The sequence below is a fragment of the Protopterus annectens genome, chromosome 13.part0 (genome assembly GCF_019279795.1).
Source record: "Protopterus annectens isolate FY-2018-M chromosome 13.part0, PAN1.0, whole genome shotgun sequence".
NCBI classification, from domain to species: Eukaryota; Metazoa; Chordata; order Ceratodontiformes; family Protopteridae; genus Protopterus; species Protopterus annectens.
Genome location: NC_056747.1, coordinates 699,387,119 through 699,409,381, shown reverse-complemented (window position 1 = coordinate 699,409,381; position 22,263 = coordinate 699,387,119). Strand labels below are relative to the sequence as shown.

Genomic DNA, 22,263 nt, shown 5'->3' with positions numbered 1-22,263 from the left:
ACATGTCAAGCAGAGCGCCTCCTTGGCCCTCTTCAAAAGGAACCTTGACAATTGGATGGGAGAAAGGAAATTCACCCCGGGGATCATGTCAGTCACCCTGCTAGACAGGGGTCCAGGGAAGTAAATAGTGTGGGAAGAAATAGCCAGGGAATTGTTATGGCTAGGCTTGTATAGGCCCTAGGGCCAATAGCCTAGTACCAGCCTATGAACCTATGAACCTTTATTGGGAGTTACAGAGTATAATGGATTAGTCCAGATTAAATCACTTTAGCTAACAGATCTGGAAGATGCTCTATCTCTTATGCCTTAACTGTGGGAGGAATAAAGACACCTTGTTGAAGTTTCACATGGTTTATTCAGTTAAGCTGGTATATGGATGAGCGTTCTTGTTAACACTTGTCCATCTATCTATTTAGCTGAAAAACAAATCTTTTGTACTCTGTTTTGCATTAGTCCTGTCACCCTCTAGTTCACAGGTGGGATACTAGACCTGGCTCATTTTCTGGATTACCTATGCTTACTTTATTAAGAGTTGGTTTATCAGATGAACGAAGAGCATCCATGAAAAGAGATAATGAGTAAAAATATGGTTTTAACATACACACAAAACATTTTCTAAATAATGGACATTATAAATAAAACTTGGAAGATTTTTTTATACATTGATAATACGGGTAGTATAGTGGGTGATGGGCTAAGATTTATGTTTTCTCGGGTTAAGAATATCAAAAGAGTTATTAAACAACCTAGCTAATTTTAAGACCAAGTCTGGGAGACACATAAATGTGGGCACTGTCCACAGTGTCAATATATTGCTGAAACACCCCAATTACATATATTCAGTTATGGTCTTGGTTTCCTTGGTGGATTAATTCTTCTCCCCTTTTCCAGGAAGTGTGGTCTCTCATACACCATTTGATTAAATCCAACAACCTCTGCCTCCCAGGATGGTAGGATTAAAGGCGTACACCACACGCCCGGCTTAAACATTCAACATATGTGAATATTAGGCCAACTGCCCTCAAGGACCATTTTAAGCCTAGCCAATAACCTCCGGTTAAAATCAATCCCTGTACCTTGCATCTTTAAGGTGAAAACCTTAAACATTATGTCAAACCCACCCACTCAAATGCCATACTCCATCGGGCAGATATCGAACCTGGACCTCCCACGTGGCAGGCAAGAATTCTACCACTGAACCACCAATGCTCAGTAATGGTCATACCATTGAACTTGTGATTATACAGGGGTGATCTAAAATGCTAAACTGTGACCCTTGCACAGCTTATTACATTGGCAAGACTGAACGCTGCTTAAAGATTATGTGCAAACTGACAAAATTAAAGTAGCCTATCTGTTATCAAAATGCATTTCCTCAGTGGTCGTTTACCTGGACTGTCTTTCTGTCATTTAAGTTGGATTCTCACTTTTCTTTTCCTTTTAAGGAAGATCTCTTCCAAGAATGAAAGGTGTACAGAGGCAGGATTTTCAGAGTGGAGCAGTTTTAGCTGTATGTTTGTTTAATTTTCAATTTTAAGTTTAGGAACATGTTGTTGTTTAAGCTAGTCTTCAAACCCCACACATTCTGCTTTCCTTCTATGTGAAAAAAGAGCATAAAAGCTATTTTTGTTTCATTGTGAAGTCTGTAGCTCTAAATTATTGCAGATTTTGCCTGTGTCACTGAATCTTATCTTTCATCTGTCCATGATTTCTGCAGAACACCCCTGATTTTGCCTCCTATTTTACCCTCTTTCCTGAGTAAAACTTTCAATTTTTGAGTAAATCACATTACAACATAAATTACCATCCCCTATAATTATCACATCATTACCACTACAACAAAACTTGAAGAGTAAAGTGTTAAAATTCATCATGACCATCTCCATCAGATTTGCTATTACACCACAACCCTGACATACTAGTAACTACTGAGACCTCACTAAAAGCCACAAAGACACTGAAATGCTTCCACCAGGATATAGCATACTTAGAGCCAACCACACTGGCAAAAAGGCAAGTGGAGTAGCTACTATAGCTTGTTATATATCCTAATTATCTAAACATCTCTTTGTGTCAGCATATCCAACCCTAATTTAACAATGCAGAAATCCTTACTTCATTTCGTAAACTTAATTTATGTAAGAGCCTGTGTATTATTGCACTGTATATCCCTCCAGGGAAAGCATCCTAATCGCTGAGGACATATTATCCTAGTAATCTATTAATATACCACACAAAACCCTTATCTTAGGAGACCTTAATATAGACAGATTAAAAAATTATGTATGATACTCCACCTGCAATCATCAACCTTTGTGGCTTTAAACAACTCATAGAAACTCCAGCCAAATACAATATACCCATTAACAGAGCATCACTGCTAGATTGGATACTATCATCACATCATGGTAATAGCTCCACCATCATTACCACTACAACAACTACCTTACCTGATACCCTAAGCAGCCATCTTTTGCCAACAGAATCACTAGCTACTCCCCTAGGCAATACCACTGCAACTTAGTGTGCAAACTAACTAACTTGAGTACAGTGGCTTTTACTTCTACTCTAAAATCTTGCAACTTGATATTTCTAAAAACACTAGCTTTAGATGAAGCAGCTTTAATTAAAAAAAAAATCTTTCTTGCTATATTAAGTGAATATGCCACCCACAAAAGAAAACAGTTAAACTGAACCAGGCTTCCTGGCTACAACCAAGCATAGCATAAATCCAGAAAAAAAGTCACTACTGTAGCATGCAGGAAACTTACCAAAACAATCAAAAATTCTCTTGGGCATCTATTGCAAACTTACTAAATCCAAGTCACAATTCACAACCAAACCCATCATCTGAACCTCCTCCAGCAAAAATAGCTGATAAATTCAACAATCACTTTATACAATCCATCATCTCAATATTAAAAAAAAAACTGTGTGCAATTCAAAGTCTTTGCTAGAATCCAACTCCCACTAAGCATATTTCCCTCTAAAACCTGTGTCCACCGTATCATTAAAACAAAGAACACCTCCTCAAACTGAAAACCACAACCATGTCCACAAACCCAATAACTATCCTAATAAATAGATCCAATAATGACTGTTATGCCTCCATAATGCCTCCATAATGCGAAAAAGGCATATATATATATATATATATATATATATATATATATATATATATATATATATATATATATATATATATATAGTGCCACTTCACAAAGGAGGCTTATCTAACAACTATGCTAATTTCAAGCCAATCACTATACTAACTCACATATCAGAAATCCTTGAAAAATGGATACACTCTCAATTACTTACCTTTCTCAATGTAGATAATCTTCTGTCATTAATCCAACATGGCTTTCGACCCAACCATAGCACCACAACAGCCTTGTAACATCTTACTGACACTATCAATAAAAACAGAAATTCTGGAAAACTAGTTTCCTTACTATTTCTTGTTTGTTTGTTTGTGTTTCGGCTTTTCCTGGTTAGGGGTCGCCACACCGGAACTCCGATCCGCTAATGATTGGCAGTTGGTTTTTATGGTGTCAAGTTGCCAGCCCGACACCCAACCTTCAACAAAGGCACGCCCATTCAACGCATGTCTTTCGAACACCCACTCGACCATGGGGAGGACATGCAGACTTCACACAGAAGGCACTCCCAACCCAAGCCAAGAATCGAACGGGAGAACCTCTTGAGTTTCCTCACTATTTCTTGACTAATCAAAATCATTCAACAGAATCTCCCACCAACTACTACTACAAAAGTTGTATTTTCTAGGCCTTTTTACTATCTCTTTCTCTCTCTCTCTCTCTCTGTCTTCTGGTTTGACAGGTACTTATCAGACAGACACCAAGCTGTAATGCTACAAAACGAGTATTCCTCCTTTCCACTTGCCAGATTTAGTGTACCATAATGATTCATGCTGGAACCACTTCTGTTTACTTATCTACACACAGCAGCAAAACACAAACACACCCTTCTGATTCAATATGCTGATTTGACATGATTCTGCCATACCACTCCCCTGCACAGATTACAATAACTGACCCAATAATTCTTCACAGCCAGTGAAACCTGGCTAGACAATTTACAACTCCTACTACTGAACACCCCTCTTTCATGTTTAAATCACAGTTTTAGCATCACTTCGTCCAACAACACTAAGAAAGAAATTGCACCACACACTAAACTTCCAGGAATGACAGTAGATAAAATATGATCCCCATTTTGAAATAACAATTAAAAAGACACACCAAAATCTTGACCTGTTGTATAGAGCTATACCTTTCCTCAAAGATCAAGCCAGAGAAACAGTTGCAATAAATTGCTTACTACCCATACTGCTATATGCCTCTCAAATCTTCACAAACGTGCCACCACTCCAGAGAGCAAAACTCAAACAACATTATAACAAAATTGCAAAACATGCAGCACATTTCTTTTACCACACCCATATCACACTATTAAACTGGAACAACCACCCCACTTTCCTCACCAATCCCATCTTGTAGTAGTCCACAATTTAAAATATCTGGACAAATGACCAGCCATTAAATCTGTAATCCAACACTACAATCCCAGCACAAAATCTACACTTTCAATAAATCTCTAAATACAGCAGAAGATTCAGTCTACTCCATCTATGTCTACAGAATTTGGAAGTCTGTACCCCTCCCAAGCAAACCAAACAACTACAAACTTTTAAAGCAGATCTTAAACAGCACCTAAAATAATCCTGGCTCTGCCAGTCTTCGTCCCCAGGATAAAATGTGCACATACTGTAAAACAAATGATTTTATGCAGTGTGAAAAGCTGCAGTATAAATGTGTATGCTTGTTTTTTGCAGATCTATAAAGACATGAATTTTATATGTAAAGACTCACATGCTATATTTTGTCCACGTATGTAACCTGTATATTCTTACTATGTATTATTGTTGCTATTTGCTCTGCAAAGCTTCTATAGTATATTCTTATTGCAATTTGTCATAGGTTCTTAGCTTCATAGGAGATTACTAGGCTAATAGCCTAAGAGCCCTTACAAGCCTAGCCAGTATAACCTGATTTAACCCAATATATGTCCCCTAGGGGCAACAAGATGGCATAGGTTTGCTGCCATGCATTGAGCACTTTACATATTGCCATGGTCCATAAGGGACATACCCACTACCCCAGGTCTGAATTTGTGATTCCCCATCCACTGATCCAAACTGCTGATCATGTGGAGCTTTTCTTCCTGGGCCTCCAGTGAAAAGGGGTTCTTATGCCTATCTGGACAATTTTGGTTAACACATGCAAAATAATAGAATCAAATGGCTTGTTGGTTTTTGCTCATGCAGAAACAAATGAACAGCATAGCAAGTGTGGGCTGAAGAGGGCAATTGCCTTGGGTGCAAAGTGTTAGGAGAAGCGATTGAGAGCTTTGCAGTTTTTTTTTCTGTACTAAAATGGTTCACTTGAAGAGCTGCTAATCACACAATAATCCAAAGACTTTTTTGCTCTTCTCTTGAGATCCGGGGACTGGGGTAAATGAGGATTAGGTCATGTGTGATTGGCTGATTTACTGTAGTAATCCGAAGATTTTATTTGCACTTCTCTTAAGAGCTGAGGGAGATTTGGTGGGGCATGATTGGCTGATGTACTGTAGGAAGGCAGTAGTCCGAATGCATTTTTTTTCTTTATTTTGTTCTTCACTTGAAGAGCTGAGGAGATGAGATGCAAGTTTGGGGGACTTGCACGGAGAGTTGGATGAGCCATTACAGCTCTGAAACAAATTATACATGGCATGTTGAAAAGAAGTCAGTCTTTACAGGACACTAATTTGTAAAATGCAAAGTTGCTTCAAATAATACCAGCAAGAGAAACAGTTTGTTAAAATTAATTAAGCACTTTTCTGTTGATATTGCTTGTCTACAGGAAATACATCTCACATTAATAAAGCACTATGTTCTTTCAGCACAAAAAATATTTAAATATACATTTACAAATTCATCTAACAATAAGGATAGAGGGATTGCTATTTTAATTACTTTTTGTAAGTATAACATTTCAGATAAATATGTTGATCAAAACAACAAAATCTTATTAGTACACTTACAAATCCAGGAAATGGTGATAACTATAGGGTTGGTTTATGCCCCTTTCATGGGGTATAATGAATTTATTTCAGAGTTAGTCACAGGTCCATTATATCTCCAAGCTAAGACTGTAATCCTGGCTAGTGAGTTCAATACATCTACTCATATCAGACCTTATAACTACAAAATATTGAATATGTTATTAGGAGATTTTGATCTATTGGATTACTTGGACTTTAAATATTAATTATCACAAGGCTGCACACATTTAAATCTACACATTTAGTACAAAAAGCTTGCTCAGCTAGACTACCTTTTGGCTTCATAAATTTATGTTTACTGTGTGCATATTACTTTGATCTAAAGATAAACTGACAGAGGGCACTGAACATGTATATTGCCAGCGTTCTGAAATATCGGCAAATACTGGAAACGGAAAAGTGAAAGTCAAGTTTCACATATAAAAGAACACCATGCAGCATGACAAGTGCAAAAGATGAAATAAGTAACTGAAAGAAGAGTTCAGCAGTTTGAACCCTTTGTGTAGAAAGAAATATCAGTGGTTCAAGGCTGACCAGTGAAAGCTTGTATTTTTATAAGATTTGCGATCCCGTCCCATTCAGTATAATGATCACAATTTATTTTATATTCTGTATTTTTGTATTTATTTATGTGATCACATTTGACCATGTTATTTATTTATTTAGTTAGTTAGTTACTGTCAGTGTAAGCCAGACTTTGCGTAGTGTATATTACTGTGTGTATTGTACTTAGGCAACCACTTTATCTAGATAGCACTTGCATATAAGTTACTGAGCATGTGCAAGATCAGTGCCATTTTGTACAGTCAGTCAGAGTGAGTGTTGGAGATGCACATATGAGTGTGTTTGAAGTAACAAGTCAGTCAGTTAGCTTATAAAGTTCGAAGTATATGTTCCGGTTATAGCTCCTAATGTGTTTATGTACACTAAAATGACTTAAATGAATACCCAACCTCAGTGTCTCATTTGATACACGAGACATGTGACATGGTGTCAGAATGGCATCCGAAGTTGAAGCAGCTCACAAACCATGAGGCACACAGTTAGAAATGGAGAAATATACAGGACCCAACTCGCAAACAGGTCAGCAGTTATTCAAAGGTACTTAAACTCATTTAAATGATTTTTCAGTCGCTGAATAAGTAGTGAAGCATTCAAAACATTCAAAATAATTTCCAAGATAAACAAAATGTCCGAAACAGCAACATACTGATAAAAGTAGTCAAAATAATTACAGAAGTGGTCAAAATAATTATTGAAATGTTTAAAATGTACTGAAAGGCTAAAACAATCAAATTTTTTTCACAATGTACTACTTTCTCACATTAACTAAAACTTTTCAAAGTATCCAAAGTTTTTGGAATGCTCATAGTGTTTCCAGTGTTGAAATAAAGCCTATTCAGAGACTGTTGTGCAGTTGGGCATTATTACAAGTACCTGGTCTACACTTATATTTAAACTAATTTTGTTGTTATGGCAGAGTTATTTCACAGACCTAGACTGCTGGTGTTTGATAATAATATTGCTAAGAAATGGGGATTGATTGAGCAAGAATATGATATTTTCATACAGGCTGCATTTTCTAATAAAGACACACATAGAAAGGCATTCATACTTCTTAATTTAGCTGGCTCAGAAGCCATTGAGAGGGAACATTCATTTGTGTATGCACCTGCTGTGTATGCAGTGGAGGGGGAGAACCGCCATATTGTGATACAGGCTGAAATGCGGGAAGACCCTGAGTGCTTTAAATGTAAATTTAGAGAAATGTGTAACCCTCAAACAAATATTACTATGGAAAGGCACATGTTTTACACAAGAAATCAAAAGCCTGGTGAAACTATAGCAGCATATATTAATGACTTAAGAAATAAAGCAAAAAGATGCAGATTTGGTGATCTGAGAGAGGAGTTGATAAAAGACAGGCTTGTGTGCGGTGTTAATAACGATGGAGTGAGAAAGATTTTGCTTCAAGACAGTGATTTAATGTTGAGCAAAGCCAGTGAGATTTGTCAAATACACCAGCTTACAGAAAAGCATACAAATATGCTTATGAATGAAAAAAGCTTGCATGCAGTATCTGCCAGTGTGAATGTTGATAGTGTACAATATAAAGATAAGATGAAAAAGAAATATAAACCAAAGGATGTGCCAAACAACCTCATTGTTAACTGACATAATTGTGGAGGCAATCATGAACCTAAACGAGAGAAGTGCTTAGCTGTTGGTCAGCAATGACACAAATGTAAAAAGTGGAATCATTTCAAAAGGCTTTGCAAGTCCAAAGTGGCACATACTTTTATTAAAAGAGGGCATCCAAAGAAGCAAGTTGATCAGATAGAGAGCTGTGAGAAAACTTTCTGTGTTGATGTCTCTGTGATCGATGAAACAGTTAATAGTACATCAGTTGGCAGCAAGGAGTGAAATATTTTGTAATGTACAAATTAAAGGGAAACCTGTAGAGCTTAAAGAAGACACTGGATCCAAGTCCAATGTTATAGCAGCACAAATGTTTGCTAAAGTAAGAGCTGATGAGAAACTTGATTCAGCAAAGTGTGCAAAACTAGTTGCTTATGGTGGTGAAGAGATTCAAACTGATGGTGCAGTAGTTCTCACATGCCATTCTGCTGGGAACAGCTATGACTTGCAGTTTTATGTAGTCAAAAGACATGTGTAGTCACTGTTAGGCCTCAAAGACAGTTTGAGAATGGGACTGATTTCATTTAATAAAGAGGTCCACCATGTAAGTCTGAGCAACAATGATAGTTTTACAGAGAATATTTTAGCTTTACACCAAATATTTTTAGTGAATATGCTGATATTTTCAAAGACAAGATTGACAAACTTCCAGTCACATATTCCATGAAGTTAAACCATGAATAAGCCCTATTGTCAGATGAGCTAGGAAAGTTCCAGTAGTAATGCAGAGCAAAGTAAAAGCAGAACTTGACAAAATGGTGAATTTGGGTGTCCTTACTCCAGTAAAAGAACCAACTGAATGGGTATCCTCCATGGTCATAGCTCATAAGAAAATCTCAGATGATATTCAAATATGTATTGATCCAAGAGACTTAAAGCACTTAAATGTCCTCATCATCAGATGCATACAGTAGAAGTAGCCGCTATCATGCCAAATGCCACTGTTTTTTCAGTCTTGGATGCAAAAAGTTCCTTTTGGCAAATTTTGCTGGATCACAAATCTTTATTGTTAACCACTTTCAGTATACCATTTGGTAGATACAGATTTTTGAGAATGCCATTTGGGATAAATTCTGCCAATGAAGCATTTCAATGTGCAATGGAGCAAATTTTGTCTGGTTATCCATGTGCAGTCATAGTAGACAACATTATTGTAGGGAGCAATGGTGAAGACAAACATGATGGAAACCTCAAGAACATTCTAAACCATGCATGTGAAGTAAATCTTAAAATGAATCTAAGTTACTTATGCGGGTCATTTGGTTACCAGTTTGGGCTTACAACCAGATCTATCTCAGCAAGCAGCAATTCTTGAGATGCCAGTTCCAGAAAATGTCACAGCTTTGCAACGTTTTCTTGGTATGGTCAGCTATTTAAGAAAGTTTATCTCAGACCTCAGGTAGCTTTCAGCACCATTACCTGAGCTGACACATGAAAATGTAAACTGGTCCTGGTTGTAATAACACCAAAGAGCATTTGATGTTCTGAAACAGAAGATTGCTAGTCTACCCACACTGAGATATTATGATGTTCACAAACCTGTAACTCCTTCATGTGATGCTTCAAAGTATGGTTTTGGTGCAGCATGTCTTCAAGAAAGCATACCAGTATCCTATGCATCCAGAACGTCAACCCAAACTGAGATGCAATATGCACAAATTGAAAAAGAGCTTTTGGCAGCAGTGTTCACATGTTCCAAGTTCAATGATTATATTTATGGCAAACCTATCTAAATAGAGACTGATAACCAACCTCTAGTGACAATTCTGAAAAAGACAATGCATACAGCACCAGCACACTTGCAATCCATGATGTTAAAATTGCAATAGTACAATTTCAATATTGTCTATAAAAAAAGGCAAATTTCAATATCTTGCTGATGCTTTCTCAAGAGCACCCAAACAAATGACAGAACAGCATAACATAGAGAAAGCAGACTTTGAAGTCATGGGCTTCATGGATGTCAGAACTTTTTCCTCATCACAGCTTAATGAAATCATACAGCTTCAGACCCAGTTCTCCAGAAGCTGAGACATGTTATCAGTCAAGGATGGCCAGCATGACAAACCAGTTTACCACTTGGCATACAGAAGTATTTTCCTTACAGAGATGAGCTTCTGATGGAAGATGGAATCATCATGAAAGATCCTTGTTGGAGAAATCCAAGTGAGATGGTACCAATGTTTTTCTTAACCTACTTAATCTCAGAAACATTCCTCGAGATAATTTGCTTGGTTCCCCTGCTCAGATATTGATGTCCAGACAGACTAGAACAGTTCTTCCGATCAGTAAATAATTACTGATACCAAATGCAAAGAACAACAGAATGGTCAAGACTCAACTTTTGAGAAAATGCCAGTGACAAATGTACAACGATAAATCCAGCAAATCTCTCAGACCATTAAGACAAGGAGAGACTGCAAGAATGCAGACATCTAAAGGATATGGCTGAGTGGGAATCATCAAAAAAATGTGTGAAGAGCTGAGATCCTAAATCGTACAATCTGAAGGAATGGATATCAGGAGGAATTGAAGACACATACTACCATTCTCTGAACCAGTGATGCAACAGATCTCCTGTGCCAATGACTCTATTTCTCAGAGTGACTCTACACATGTTCAAATTCCAAAGGACAGTGTACTTTCTTCAAGTAATCCTGATGTAATCCCTGAATTTCCAATTGTAAAAGAATCCCCAGAGATTGTCACTGTTGCTAAACCCAGTCAAAGTTTTTATGTGACCAGATCTGGTAGAATTTTCAGACTCAGTCCGAAATACACAGTAACTTAGACTTGAATTCATTTGTTTTTAAATGTCGATGTGATATCTAGCTTGTAGAAATAACTTGTTCTCCTATTGCATGTCAAACAACTCAAAGATGGAGGATGTAGATCATTGTGTGTATTGTACTTAGTCAACTACTGTAGCTAGATAGCACATGCATGTAAGTTACTGAGCATGTGCAAGATCAGTGCCATTTTGTATAGTCAGTCAGAGTGAGTGCAGGCATGAATGGAGATGCACATGTGTGTGTGAAGTAACAAGTCAGTCAGTCAGCTTATGAAGTTCAAAGAATATGTTCCAGTTACAGCTCCTGATGTGATTATGTACAATAAATGACTTGAACGAATACCCAGCCCCATTATCTCATTTGATACACGAGACATTTGCTGATATTTCATAGCATGAGTGATATCAAATTTTGACACTCTCTATATAATTCACTTTAGATCAAAGTAAAGTTGGGAAGCCCTATTTTATATTTCAAAAAATGTTAATCTTTTGAATGTGTAAAGAGCCACATACCTTTTCTGATCATGTTCCCTTACTGGTTGAAACCATTTTTTTTTCAGAATTCACACAGAAGAGCTTATTATTTTGACAAAATAATTTCTGTTAACTATAATAACAGAATTAAGTCAGCAATCACTGATTTTTGGGTAGCAAACTCTGCTTCAGAAACATCTTATGTATACAAATGAACATCATTTAAGACCTATATAGCATAGCAATTAAAAAAAAAGATAATTTATTGGAACAATTATTACTCGATGAGGTGCTTGTGCTACATTATGAAAAATATATTGCATTAAGGGCAAAACATCTACAAATCTTTGACAACACTTTCAAAGTATGAGGTAGAGAAGACCTGTTTAAAACCAAGGACAAATATATCAGCATAGAATTACATGCTTCTTTTTTAAAGATCTCTTTAATAAAAATCCGAAAAATAATTATATAACAAATCCAAAAATTACTAATAGTTTAACTTCTGTCCCTCATATTGTTTTAGATAACTTTTTACAATACATCAATAGTATTTACTCTAAATAATATAATATTATATAAGATCATTTTAAAGACTTTATATTACCTTATGCATTTTATCTAAGAATCTTTTGAACTTTTTCAATCTATTCAATTAAAGATGTCATTGTTTCCATTCCTGATAACAAAGCTCCTAGACTGGGTGCAACTCCAATTGAGATTCATACATTTTTTCGTGAAGAAATAGCATCAACAATTTCTACACCTTATCTTACTATGGGATAAGGTTGACAACTTTCTTTACCATAAGAGAAGAGTGTTGGGAGAATGCTTAGACGAGCTCTGTTGGACTGGGGAACAACATATCTACAGGTACTACAGTTAATATGACCTACAAGGTAAAGTTATTGAATTAATTGCATTATAGTTATTTGTGATATTTTTTGTAGAATGAGTTTAACATAGCGTTTGTTGCTCATGACAGGCACTGTACAGGGATGTGAGTTTTGGTGACCTACATCTATGCAGTTTGAGGGGTTTTGATACACATCAGAAGTACTGGAATCATATGCTAACCCTTCTTCCCCTTTTTTACATTGTTATATTCACATTCAGTTACAAGATGTGTAAGGGTATAATCTTCAGTGCTGGTAATTGTGGGTATTGCTATGAGATTAAGAGGCAGGGTGGTAAATACAGGAGGGAAACCAGTCATATGTGTGTTGCCTAATGTATCATACCACATTATGAGGGGGAGTGTTTAGTTAGTACCCTGGCAGATGTAAACGACGGAAGCTTCTTTAAACAAAATCTGGTTATTTAAATGACTGGTTTACTGATGGCAGCCTATAGTGTGTGGGGGGGGCAGGGACAACCCTGTGGAAATAGAAAACACATCCTTTGCTCTCGCTCCTGCCTTGTTAGTCCATTCAGGACTGAAGTCTATCAGCTCAGGTTTAAAGAAAATTTAATCTGGAATATGATTTCCTAAATGAATGCACACATCTTTTTACTACAGGAGACTAAAATTAAGAAAAAGAATGAGTATAAAGTCCTCAAGTATTGAAGAGGGTTAAATATATTTTACAGTGTAGCATCAGCAAAAAAATGGGGTGGCTATACTGATTTTTCAGACTTTTAGTGTTTACTGTTATACTCACGTGCAGCTTTTTTTTTTTTGATGCAACTTTGTCCATAGCTCTGAACCTCTTAGAGCAAGAAAACTGGACAAAGTCATAAATAATGAGGGGACAAAGTCGCAAAAAATAGAGACAGTTTTTAAATAGTGCTCTTACAAACTTAGAAAGTTGATAGAATAACAGGTTTTGCACTCACATGAATGTTCTGAGGCTATGAAGTCTGAATCTCAAATGTCTGTCATTATTTTCTGACTTAAGTCCTCAAAGATTTGGCAATGATTTCCCAGAAACCCCAATTTTATGAGTAACAGCTCAAAAATATGAGACAAAAATCTAGACATTCTGCAAAAATCTCTACAGTTGAGAGGTATGACTCTGCCACTAATATTTGGGACCTTTACCAAAATGTCATGTATCTCATTTCTCCTCCTGTTTTCATTTTTCATTGGCTTGATACCAATACATCTCCCATTGCTGGGTGGGTCATCCCTTTGGGTCATCCATCACAATGGGGGGGTGGTTGACTACAGTTAGACCTGTTTTACTGCAGCTCAGGTGCTTTTCTTTTCCAATGAGTCTACTGCCCTTGGAGATCAATGTACAATGACTCAACATATGTGTATTCACACTCCTGTGAGTGCAATGCAATGACTCAGCAGATGTGTATTCACACTCCTATGCATGCAGTGCAATGGCCCAACACTCCTGTGCATGTAGTGCAATGACTCAATATATGTGTATTCACACTCCTGTGCATGTTCTGCAAGGACTCTGCTGCATCTTTCAAATCTAATCTCACCAAGTAGCACTATAATGGTAAAAGCCCCCCCACAAGAGAGGAATGCTGGTGTTCAGCAACTGAAATCTACCCTCAGCCATAATTCCAGTTTTCCAGATCACCAGTCAGTCCTAGGCCACAAGTGGTATAGGTGGATGTCCTGCCCCCCTGACAGAGGTGTACTGCTTTATCTCAGAGAAACTTTGGCACCAAAAATATGTTGTATCATCACTCAGATATCAACATTTAAAAATGTAGTAATCCATACATTCATTCATTGCCTCATAACCTACTTTATTTTTTAAAGGGCTGCTCTCATCAACCAGAGGGCAAAAGATTTTGAAGCTCATTCTGAACAGAGCACTGGTCTATCAAAGAAAAAACATGCACACTCACTCGTACAGTATGCACACACCTATCAGCAGCTTTGAGACTGTCAATCAACATATTACATATTTTTGAGAGGTAAAGGAAAGCAGAGTACTGGGAGAAAACCCAACTGGACCCAATGAAGGTAAGCAGTCATTCTGACACTAAACTAATAATATTATAAATGGAATGCATGTATTAGCATTTCTTTACAGGGCAAAAGGATAGATAAAACACCATTTTTGAGTTCTGGGGAAGAATTCTCTGTTAGGTATGAATTCATTGCTTAACATAATTATGCAACAGAATAGCACTCCATGTCACATAATACTTTAAAGTTGCTATTTTACTTAATAGCTTAATGTAATTAAATGAAGAACTCACTGTAAGCAGATTTTTTCAGCTTACTTTCACTTTCACAGTTCTGTTTATCAATAGGAGGCAGTGAGAGCTGTTGCCGGAGAAACACATTTTCTGTTTTCAGACGTCTGATTTCCTGTTCCATTGCAAGGACCAGCTTTCCTTTAGGGTCCTGTAGATACAAACAAACCCAAGACAGTAGTGTAAAGTAAAAGCAAATCCCAAATAATCTCCTATGTTTCTACAAATAAATTCAAGAAACAAAGAGGGAATTTAAAAATCATATAAAATAACATAAAGTCATCAGAGATCTTTACAAGTAAATCATATGCTTGCTTGCTACCAACTGTGATGACCCACCATTGGACCAGTAATCAAGGAGCCTCAATCCTCACCACTGGCACCTGTAGGGAATGTTCACTGGGAGGATAACAGGTATACACACAGTATTTCCACATGTAGCTCTCTGCATCAAGTGTGATTTCCCTTAAGAGAACACAGAGGCCAGTCAGTCTGGGGCTGGGTTCTCCATCTTTTTCCAGATCTCCAATAAGACTCCCCACTGGCACAGCTATAGCACTGAGTCCTTAGCCAGGGTTCCAAGTCAAGTCCTCCAACACTCTCTCTATCCAGCAAGTGATTCCTGTCCCTGCCCAAGTAACTGACACACACACTCTTGGAGATTTGTTTTACACACACATACACACCTGGGAAAGGCTGGCACAGGTCTACTAGCTATGCCCCCTTCTGCCCAGACTATAAGGCAGTTACCACTGCCACCAGAACCCCTTACCAGCTACTTTAAGGCCCTTAACAAAGGGTGTCCAATTTTACTGTGTAATATTAATACTAATGCAAATGGTAGTTTGACCAAGGGCAAGGTTATTAGGAGTGGCCCACACAGTGTCACCAAATAAATATGCAAGTACGCTCAGAACTTAAATATCTCTACAAAGATCAGCCACAATGGAAGGTTTAAATATATTTAATAATAAATAGTAAAAGAACAAGCCAATACTAAATATACATTCACAGTGACATCAGAGTTCAAAACCACAGCAAATATTTAAAATAACATTGCAGGACAGGCTCAGCAAATAAAGAAAAATAATATCCAAACTAAGCTTTACTATACTTCTGACTGTATCTAAGAGAGTTACTATACCCTAATAACTTACTTAAGAGAGCAAAGCAGATGATGTGGTGAATGGTCCTTCTTGTTGTCAGGCCCAAGACAGAATACATAATGTTCCTGAGACATCAGTCTCCTCTAATATTAAAACATTATTTCTATACAGAATGACATCACATACATCTGGTCATCTGACTCTGTTTCCCACAGTTTTAACACTTACATGTAAAAAATACACACACAAGAGCTTTGCACAGATCTGTTGAGCTTCTGAAGGTCATAAAACAATTAAACACTTCCACTCTTCCTGAGTGGCAATTAGTCCACCCCAGAGACAATACAGAAAGCTTCCTAGTACAGACATTGTGTCTCTGGCTGCATTGAAACCTGTGAGATAGCATATGTATGGCCTAGCCTACAATGTGATTTAATTTCAGATATATTTTAAAGTTTGCTGTACTGAGGTTAACCTCCTGATTTCCAGTTTCCTCATGTATATACATTTAAACAGTTACAATAGTACATGTGCATTTCTGTTCTCTCCAGTAGGGCACACTGTGGGCACATTTCAAACACAAGTACTTCACAAATACCTTTTCAATAGAAACATCTGTATAACTCAGTTTGATATACACATGATATACAGGTCTAATACATTTGTAACACCAGCATCTTGTATAAATCTGTTTGGTAGTCACAAATGAAATATAATTATTTACAAAATTACAGCTACCTGTGCTGGGATGGCAGTACCTCATTTCGTCACACCAACCTTTGATGCTTTTACCTTACTAAAAGACAAATACTGTCTTTCAAATGTACTATATCTTGTCACATTTCAGGGTGTTAGTCTTGCTCTATTTGACGCCTCTGTATTTTAGCTGCATGTTGAGATCACAGAGCACTTCATCATATCATTTCTATGAATCGTATTTTTTTTATATGTTTACATTTGCAAGTTCATTTTAGTTCTACTTGGAAAAATTAACATTGATATACTCAGTTGATATAAGAAAAGCACCATCCTGTCTTGAGTGTTTTTATATTTTTTAGAATCCATTATATAGTCTGTAAAGTCAAGAGATTATTATAAGCACCAAGGTTAATAACCTGATTATTATATACTGCACTATATATGTTATGTTTGCACTTACACTGTACAATGTATGCAGCTAGTACAGTATAACGACTCCAGAATCTCCATCAGTGAAAAACTATCCAGCATATTCTCATAGTCCTGCTCTCCTCATGTTTTGACCAAAAATAAACCAAAACTTTTCTCTTAACTTTATCTTTCCCATAAATAATGTTCTGTTGACTTCAAGTAATATCTATTTGTGTTTAGATATATTTAATAAAACTGTGAAAAATGTAAGGAAGCAATTTATAGCATACTTCTTTTTCAAATGTAGAGGGGAAAAACTCAAGATCAAAACCTTGGTTTGAGTCCCACACTTATTAGTATCATCTTACAAAGACATAGTAAAAAATGAAAAGACACATTTGTTGTGTCATGGAGAAAATGTTTCCTAAAATGCAAGAGGTCAAAACGGTTGCTTAACAAATATGAAACTTTGCATTTTATTTTACTGTTAGTAAGAAAATTACTAATGCCCTAATAAAACTAATGTCTTAAAATTGAAAGAAAACTGCATATGTTATGTTATGTTACTACAGCTATTTTATTTTCTTTAAATAGCATATTACACAATATATTGAACATTAGTTTTCTTTTGCATGATTTTGTCTCATCATAGCCTTGCTATAGTTCTTAAAAAAGACACGACACAAAGGAGGAACAGTGAAATATGGTTATAAAGTTAAATCAATGCTGCACCCATGTGTTCAGTTTATATGCATCTAAATGTATAATCACCTCTTCTCTTTATAAAAATATATAATTAAGCAACCTGTAAAACTTAATACTATAATTTATATCTGTGTTGCAAAAATACAGTTTTGGGAAGCAACATCTTCACTATAGCAATATTAAATATTTCAATTAAAACTTAAGTACTACAAAACTATTAAGTACTGGAAGTTTATGGTCATTTTCTTTTTAAATTGTGTTTTATATGTTGCGTTTGTCGTTGTTTTAGAAAGCAATTCCAGTATGCCTCAGAAAAACACTGGTGCACTACGTGCTTAGACACTTCTACTATGAGTGGACAATGTCCAGCTCACTGAGGATCAGAATCCCTGAACTGCATTTCCCCTAATAAAATGGATGTGAAAACACTTTTAAGTGTTTTTGCAGGTGGCACGCCCCCTGCATATTGATGTGGGGACAAGTCCCCCACCCCCTCAAACTTACATATACCAGTTCCATAGTTACACCAACTAGAAGAAGTGGCAAAATACTCCCCAAAATGGCATCACTGTTGGCACAATTTGCCAGCTGTGATTTCCTGTGGAGGAGCTCCAATAATTAGTGGGTTGAATTTCGGGCAAATAATGATCAAAAATGTAATCTCCATCCACCAGTAGGTTACCCATACTTAGACATGCATTCTGTAATTTTAAGATACACATTAATTGACTAACAGTATTTGAGCTTTCAGAGTTTACTTCTAAAATTATCAGTTACTCGGTATCATGCTTTTCACTGCAGCTATACTTTAACAAGTTTTAATGTTATTTAATTATTTGCCAGCACACCATAATATCATGAACAATGTTAAAAAGATTCTTGCTATTGTGACAACCATTTCTTTATACTATCAGAGAATTTATTAGAACATTGTCATCCAAAAAGAAAGATAAAATATATCATTAAAATAAAATGTGAGAAGCTTGATAACAGACTGCCCAAACCATTAAGGACAAAAATTGTTCTAGAAAAAATACAGACAGAACCAGTCTTGTTTAAACAGTCAGAAATTTGTTATGAAATATATGCAATTATACAGATTCCTAGGAAAAGTGTAACAACCATCCAATTAAAATGTAGTGGTACTGTGCTGTAATCTTACAAAAGGTAGATAAGATAAGGCCTAAGTCCAGCCTTAAATTTCATCATAAAAAGATCAAGAGTTTATTAGTAAGTAGTGTTCACTCTTTAAATAGCAGCTGAACTTCCTGTAATCCACATTTTCAGTGTAGATGGACTACTTGCTTTTATGAAAGATGTTTGCAGTGCAATTGTCTGTTAATAAAAATATGTATTTTCTCTTTTAAATGTCAGAGTGGTGTTTGTATGTTCTTTTACATATTGCTGACATGCTGATAGACACGAATTTGAGGAACTCTTCAGGAACTTTCAAGGAACACTCAGAAGTCACTGCCAGGTGTTAATATATATCTTTCACTTTTTCTAAAACAAACAATAAAAAGTTATGTATTAAACAAAAGCTCATATGTATCAGATCTATGCTTTAATTTAAGATGAAAGGTTATGTATCTGGATCTTACAGTGTCAGCCCTGTAGTTTTGTTACCTGTTTTGATGTTTAAAAATTTAAAACGTTCATAGGCTATATGTAATAAAGGTCAGATGGTTGTCAGTAATGGTTCGTTAAGAGCCATTTTCCATGTTCTTTCGTAACCTAACCTCTAGGGATTCACCTTCTAAGTCAGATTACCAGGGATCATCCTGAGTAATCACTTGCAAAGTAATTATTAGGCAGTCACTTGCCCATTATACCTTATCTAGTCCCCCCATTATATACTAGTTTATGTTACGTCCATTTGGTTAATTACTTCCCATTGCTAGGCATCTATATCATTAGCTTCATTTGCTTTCTGAAGCCTATCAGTTATTGGCATGCATCCTACATTTTCCTATTTATTGAAATTTGATTTTTTGAATTCTTGTTACTTTTCCAACTACCTACCACTGCAATATCCCCTTATCTATATTTCAGAGCTAAAACTTGCCTCTAAATGTGATATAACTCGTCATCTCCTATACTTATTTTCATTACCAAGCATTTATTAATTTGCAATATATGAAACACAGAAAGATTCACAGCAGAAAAGAAAAAAACAACACAAATAAATTTTGTGTGGATACGAGCAGTACTAAGACAAGTGACTGTATATAATAAACAAGTGGTACCATTAAATGAAAAATCAAAAGGGTTATATGACAAAGATAAACTAGTGAAAAGAATAGTATATACACTATAAATTATAAGGCTTTCAGAGGCCTACATTTTTTCTGTAAAAAGTAATCTGATATGAATATAACACTCTTAGTGCTGGAATATTTTCACTCATTGTTCTGTGTCACAAGTGAAAAAAATAAAAAAAGTTATTCCAGCCTATTTAACTGTTATTATTTCTCTAAAACTAATATCATTTGGTGCATCAACTTTTGGATCCAGTAGCCGACTTAACTGGCTTAAAGGGATAAAGTCCTGAAAACAATCCAAGAGAATGGAGTTCATTTAGGGGCTTGGATGCTTGTTGATGCTGGTGTAGGGGAAGAGAGGAGAAATAAGGTGTCACCCTGTTTGCTACACTCCAGAGGAAGGGGTGGGAGAATGTGCCCAGGCACATAGCTAAATGCCTGAGGAAGACCAAGGACTGCATGGGAGTGATGTCTGTAAGGGGAGCAGGACCACTGATTGTATCACACAGAGGACTTAACATACATCATGGATGTTCACTGTTTGCCTAATTAATTGGATACTGTGGGCATGCACATGGCACTGTATGGCTTAGCACACAAAAATCCAGTCCCCAAATGTGCAGATGACAGCTTCCACTCCTGGTGAAATGAATGAGCCACAGTCCTCTCCTGCTGGGGAATAAATGGTTTCACTCAGTGACTAAAAGAGACAGGTTGGTCAGTGAGGGAACCAGGAAAAAAAAAAACTTTTCGATCCAGTATTGTATGCTAGGGAGTTCTTGAACTACTTAGGCAAAAACATAGATGGGCCTCTGTTATTGCTATCATTAACCAAGTTTCACTATGGTATTTGAGAGATTTTTTTATAAAGAATGAGGCCCCAAACCTAGCACTGAAAATGTTTCAGGTTTAGGACATGTGCACAAAAACTACAATATGCCTGACCAGGGAATACCAGAGCTCCCACACTGTGTATTAGTCCTTCTACATAGCGCTGAGCCTCTCAGAAGGAGCAAGACAATTTGGAAAGGAATTTGACTGTGTAAACAGCAGTCAGGGGTCAAGAGATATTTGTACAGCTGACTATACCAGTGTGCACAGTTCCTTGGAGGATTAGACTTATTAATTTGTTTTCATAAGCTATATAATCCATGAAACTGAGCAGACAGAAAATCATGCATAACACCAACAATTGTCACTGAACTCCCTTAGCTTACAAGTGGCTAGCAATGTTCCTTACCCATTAGCTGTAAATACTGCTGATACTGGTTAATCTGGAGGTTGACAGCCTAAAAGAGTCAGAATGTTTGTCCTGACTATCCACCAGTAAAAATAATGGGTATACAATAACACAAATTTAACCTGTATCCCCAATTTTATTAAAGGGATTTCCCCATAGGATGTAATTGATAATGAAGATATGTACAGTTGAAATTGTGTGTGTGTGTGTGTGTGTGTGTGTGTGTGTGTGTGTGTGTGTGTGTGTGTGTGTGTGTGTGTGTGTGTGTAAGTGTGTGTGTGTACCTGTTTGCCCACTTAATAAACAATTTCCAAGACCAAGCAGATGTTGAAGTAATGGAGAGGCCAAGATATTTGCAGATGCCTGCAAACTTCATTTGACAGTTCTCAAAGAGGAAGTTTAAAGGGAGCATGTCAGTGGGTGAAGCACTCTTTCAACAACTGCCAATTTCATGAAGCAAACTTGCTGAAAGCTACTTTCAGTGTTAGAGGAGATTGCTGTTTAGAGCATTGTTGTTCAAACATGGAGTAGGTGTGTGGATGTGGGGGTACAGGGAGGGCTTGATCGCCAGCAAAGATGAACTTAGTTGAGTGTTTCAGCAGGTTTGTTTCAGTGAACTGAAACTAACAAAAATTACATCAATCTATTAGCAGGAATCTGTTTGCAAAAGATATATGTTTCAAGCAGACTCAGGAGAGAACATGAAATATTTGCTGTTGCGTCCTGATGATGGTCATTGCAATAAATCAGTGAAGATTCACTTCAAACTGGACAGATTAAGAAGTGTCAGGTGGAAATCTGTTGCACTTGCAATTGGCACTCTAAAGTGAGATCAAAAAAGTGCGATTACTGTCATTCGTATACTAAGGTTGGGATGGCAGTACCTCAGAGAAATCTCCTTCTCCCCAAGATACAGTGATCTCAAATTTAGTATATACAAGTAGCAGGAATGAGGGGTGCTGTTACCCATATTGGATGGTGGAGGGGGATGTAACCCCTTGAAAAAATCTTGAAACTCTACAGCAATTTTAATGGTTGATGTTTCACAGACACATTGCATGTTTATCATCACAGATC

At 36.6% G+C, this 22,263-nt stretch overlaps 1 protein-coding gene across 8 annotated transcripts in view; it reads right to left on the bottom strand.

Moving 5' to 3' along the window:
• KIF12 (kinesin family member 12) overlaps positions 1 to 22,263 on the bottom strand; it is a 521,732-nt gene that overhangs the window by 162,462 nt on the left and 337,007 nt on the right. For 7 of the 8 annotated variants that reach the window (XM_044054390.1, XM_044054391.1, XM_044054384.1 and 4 more), the window contains one exon: positions 14,768 to 14,915. In XM_044054390.1, coding sequence (XP_043910325.1) covers positions 14,768 to 14,915 — 148 coding nt within the window. The remainder of the gene's footprint in view (positions 1 to 14,767; positions 14,916 to 22,263) is intronic. The other variant, XM_044054389.1, reaches the window with a different exon arrangement.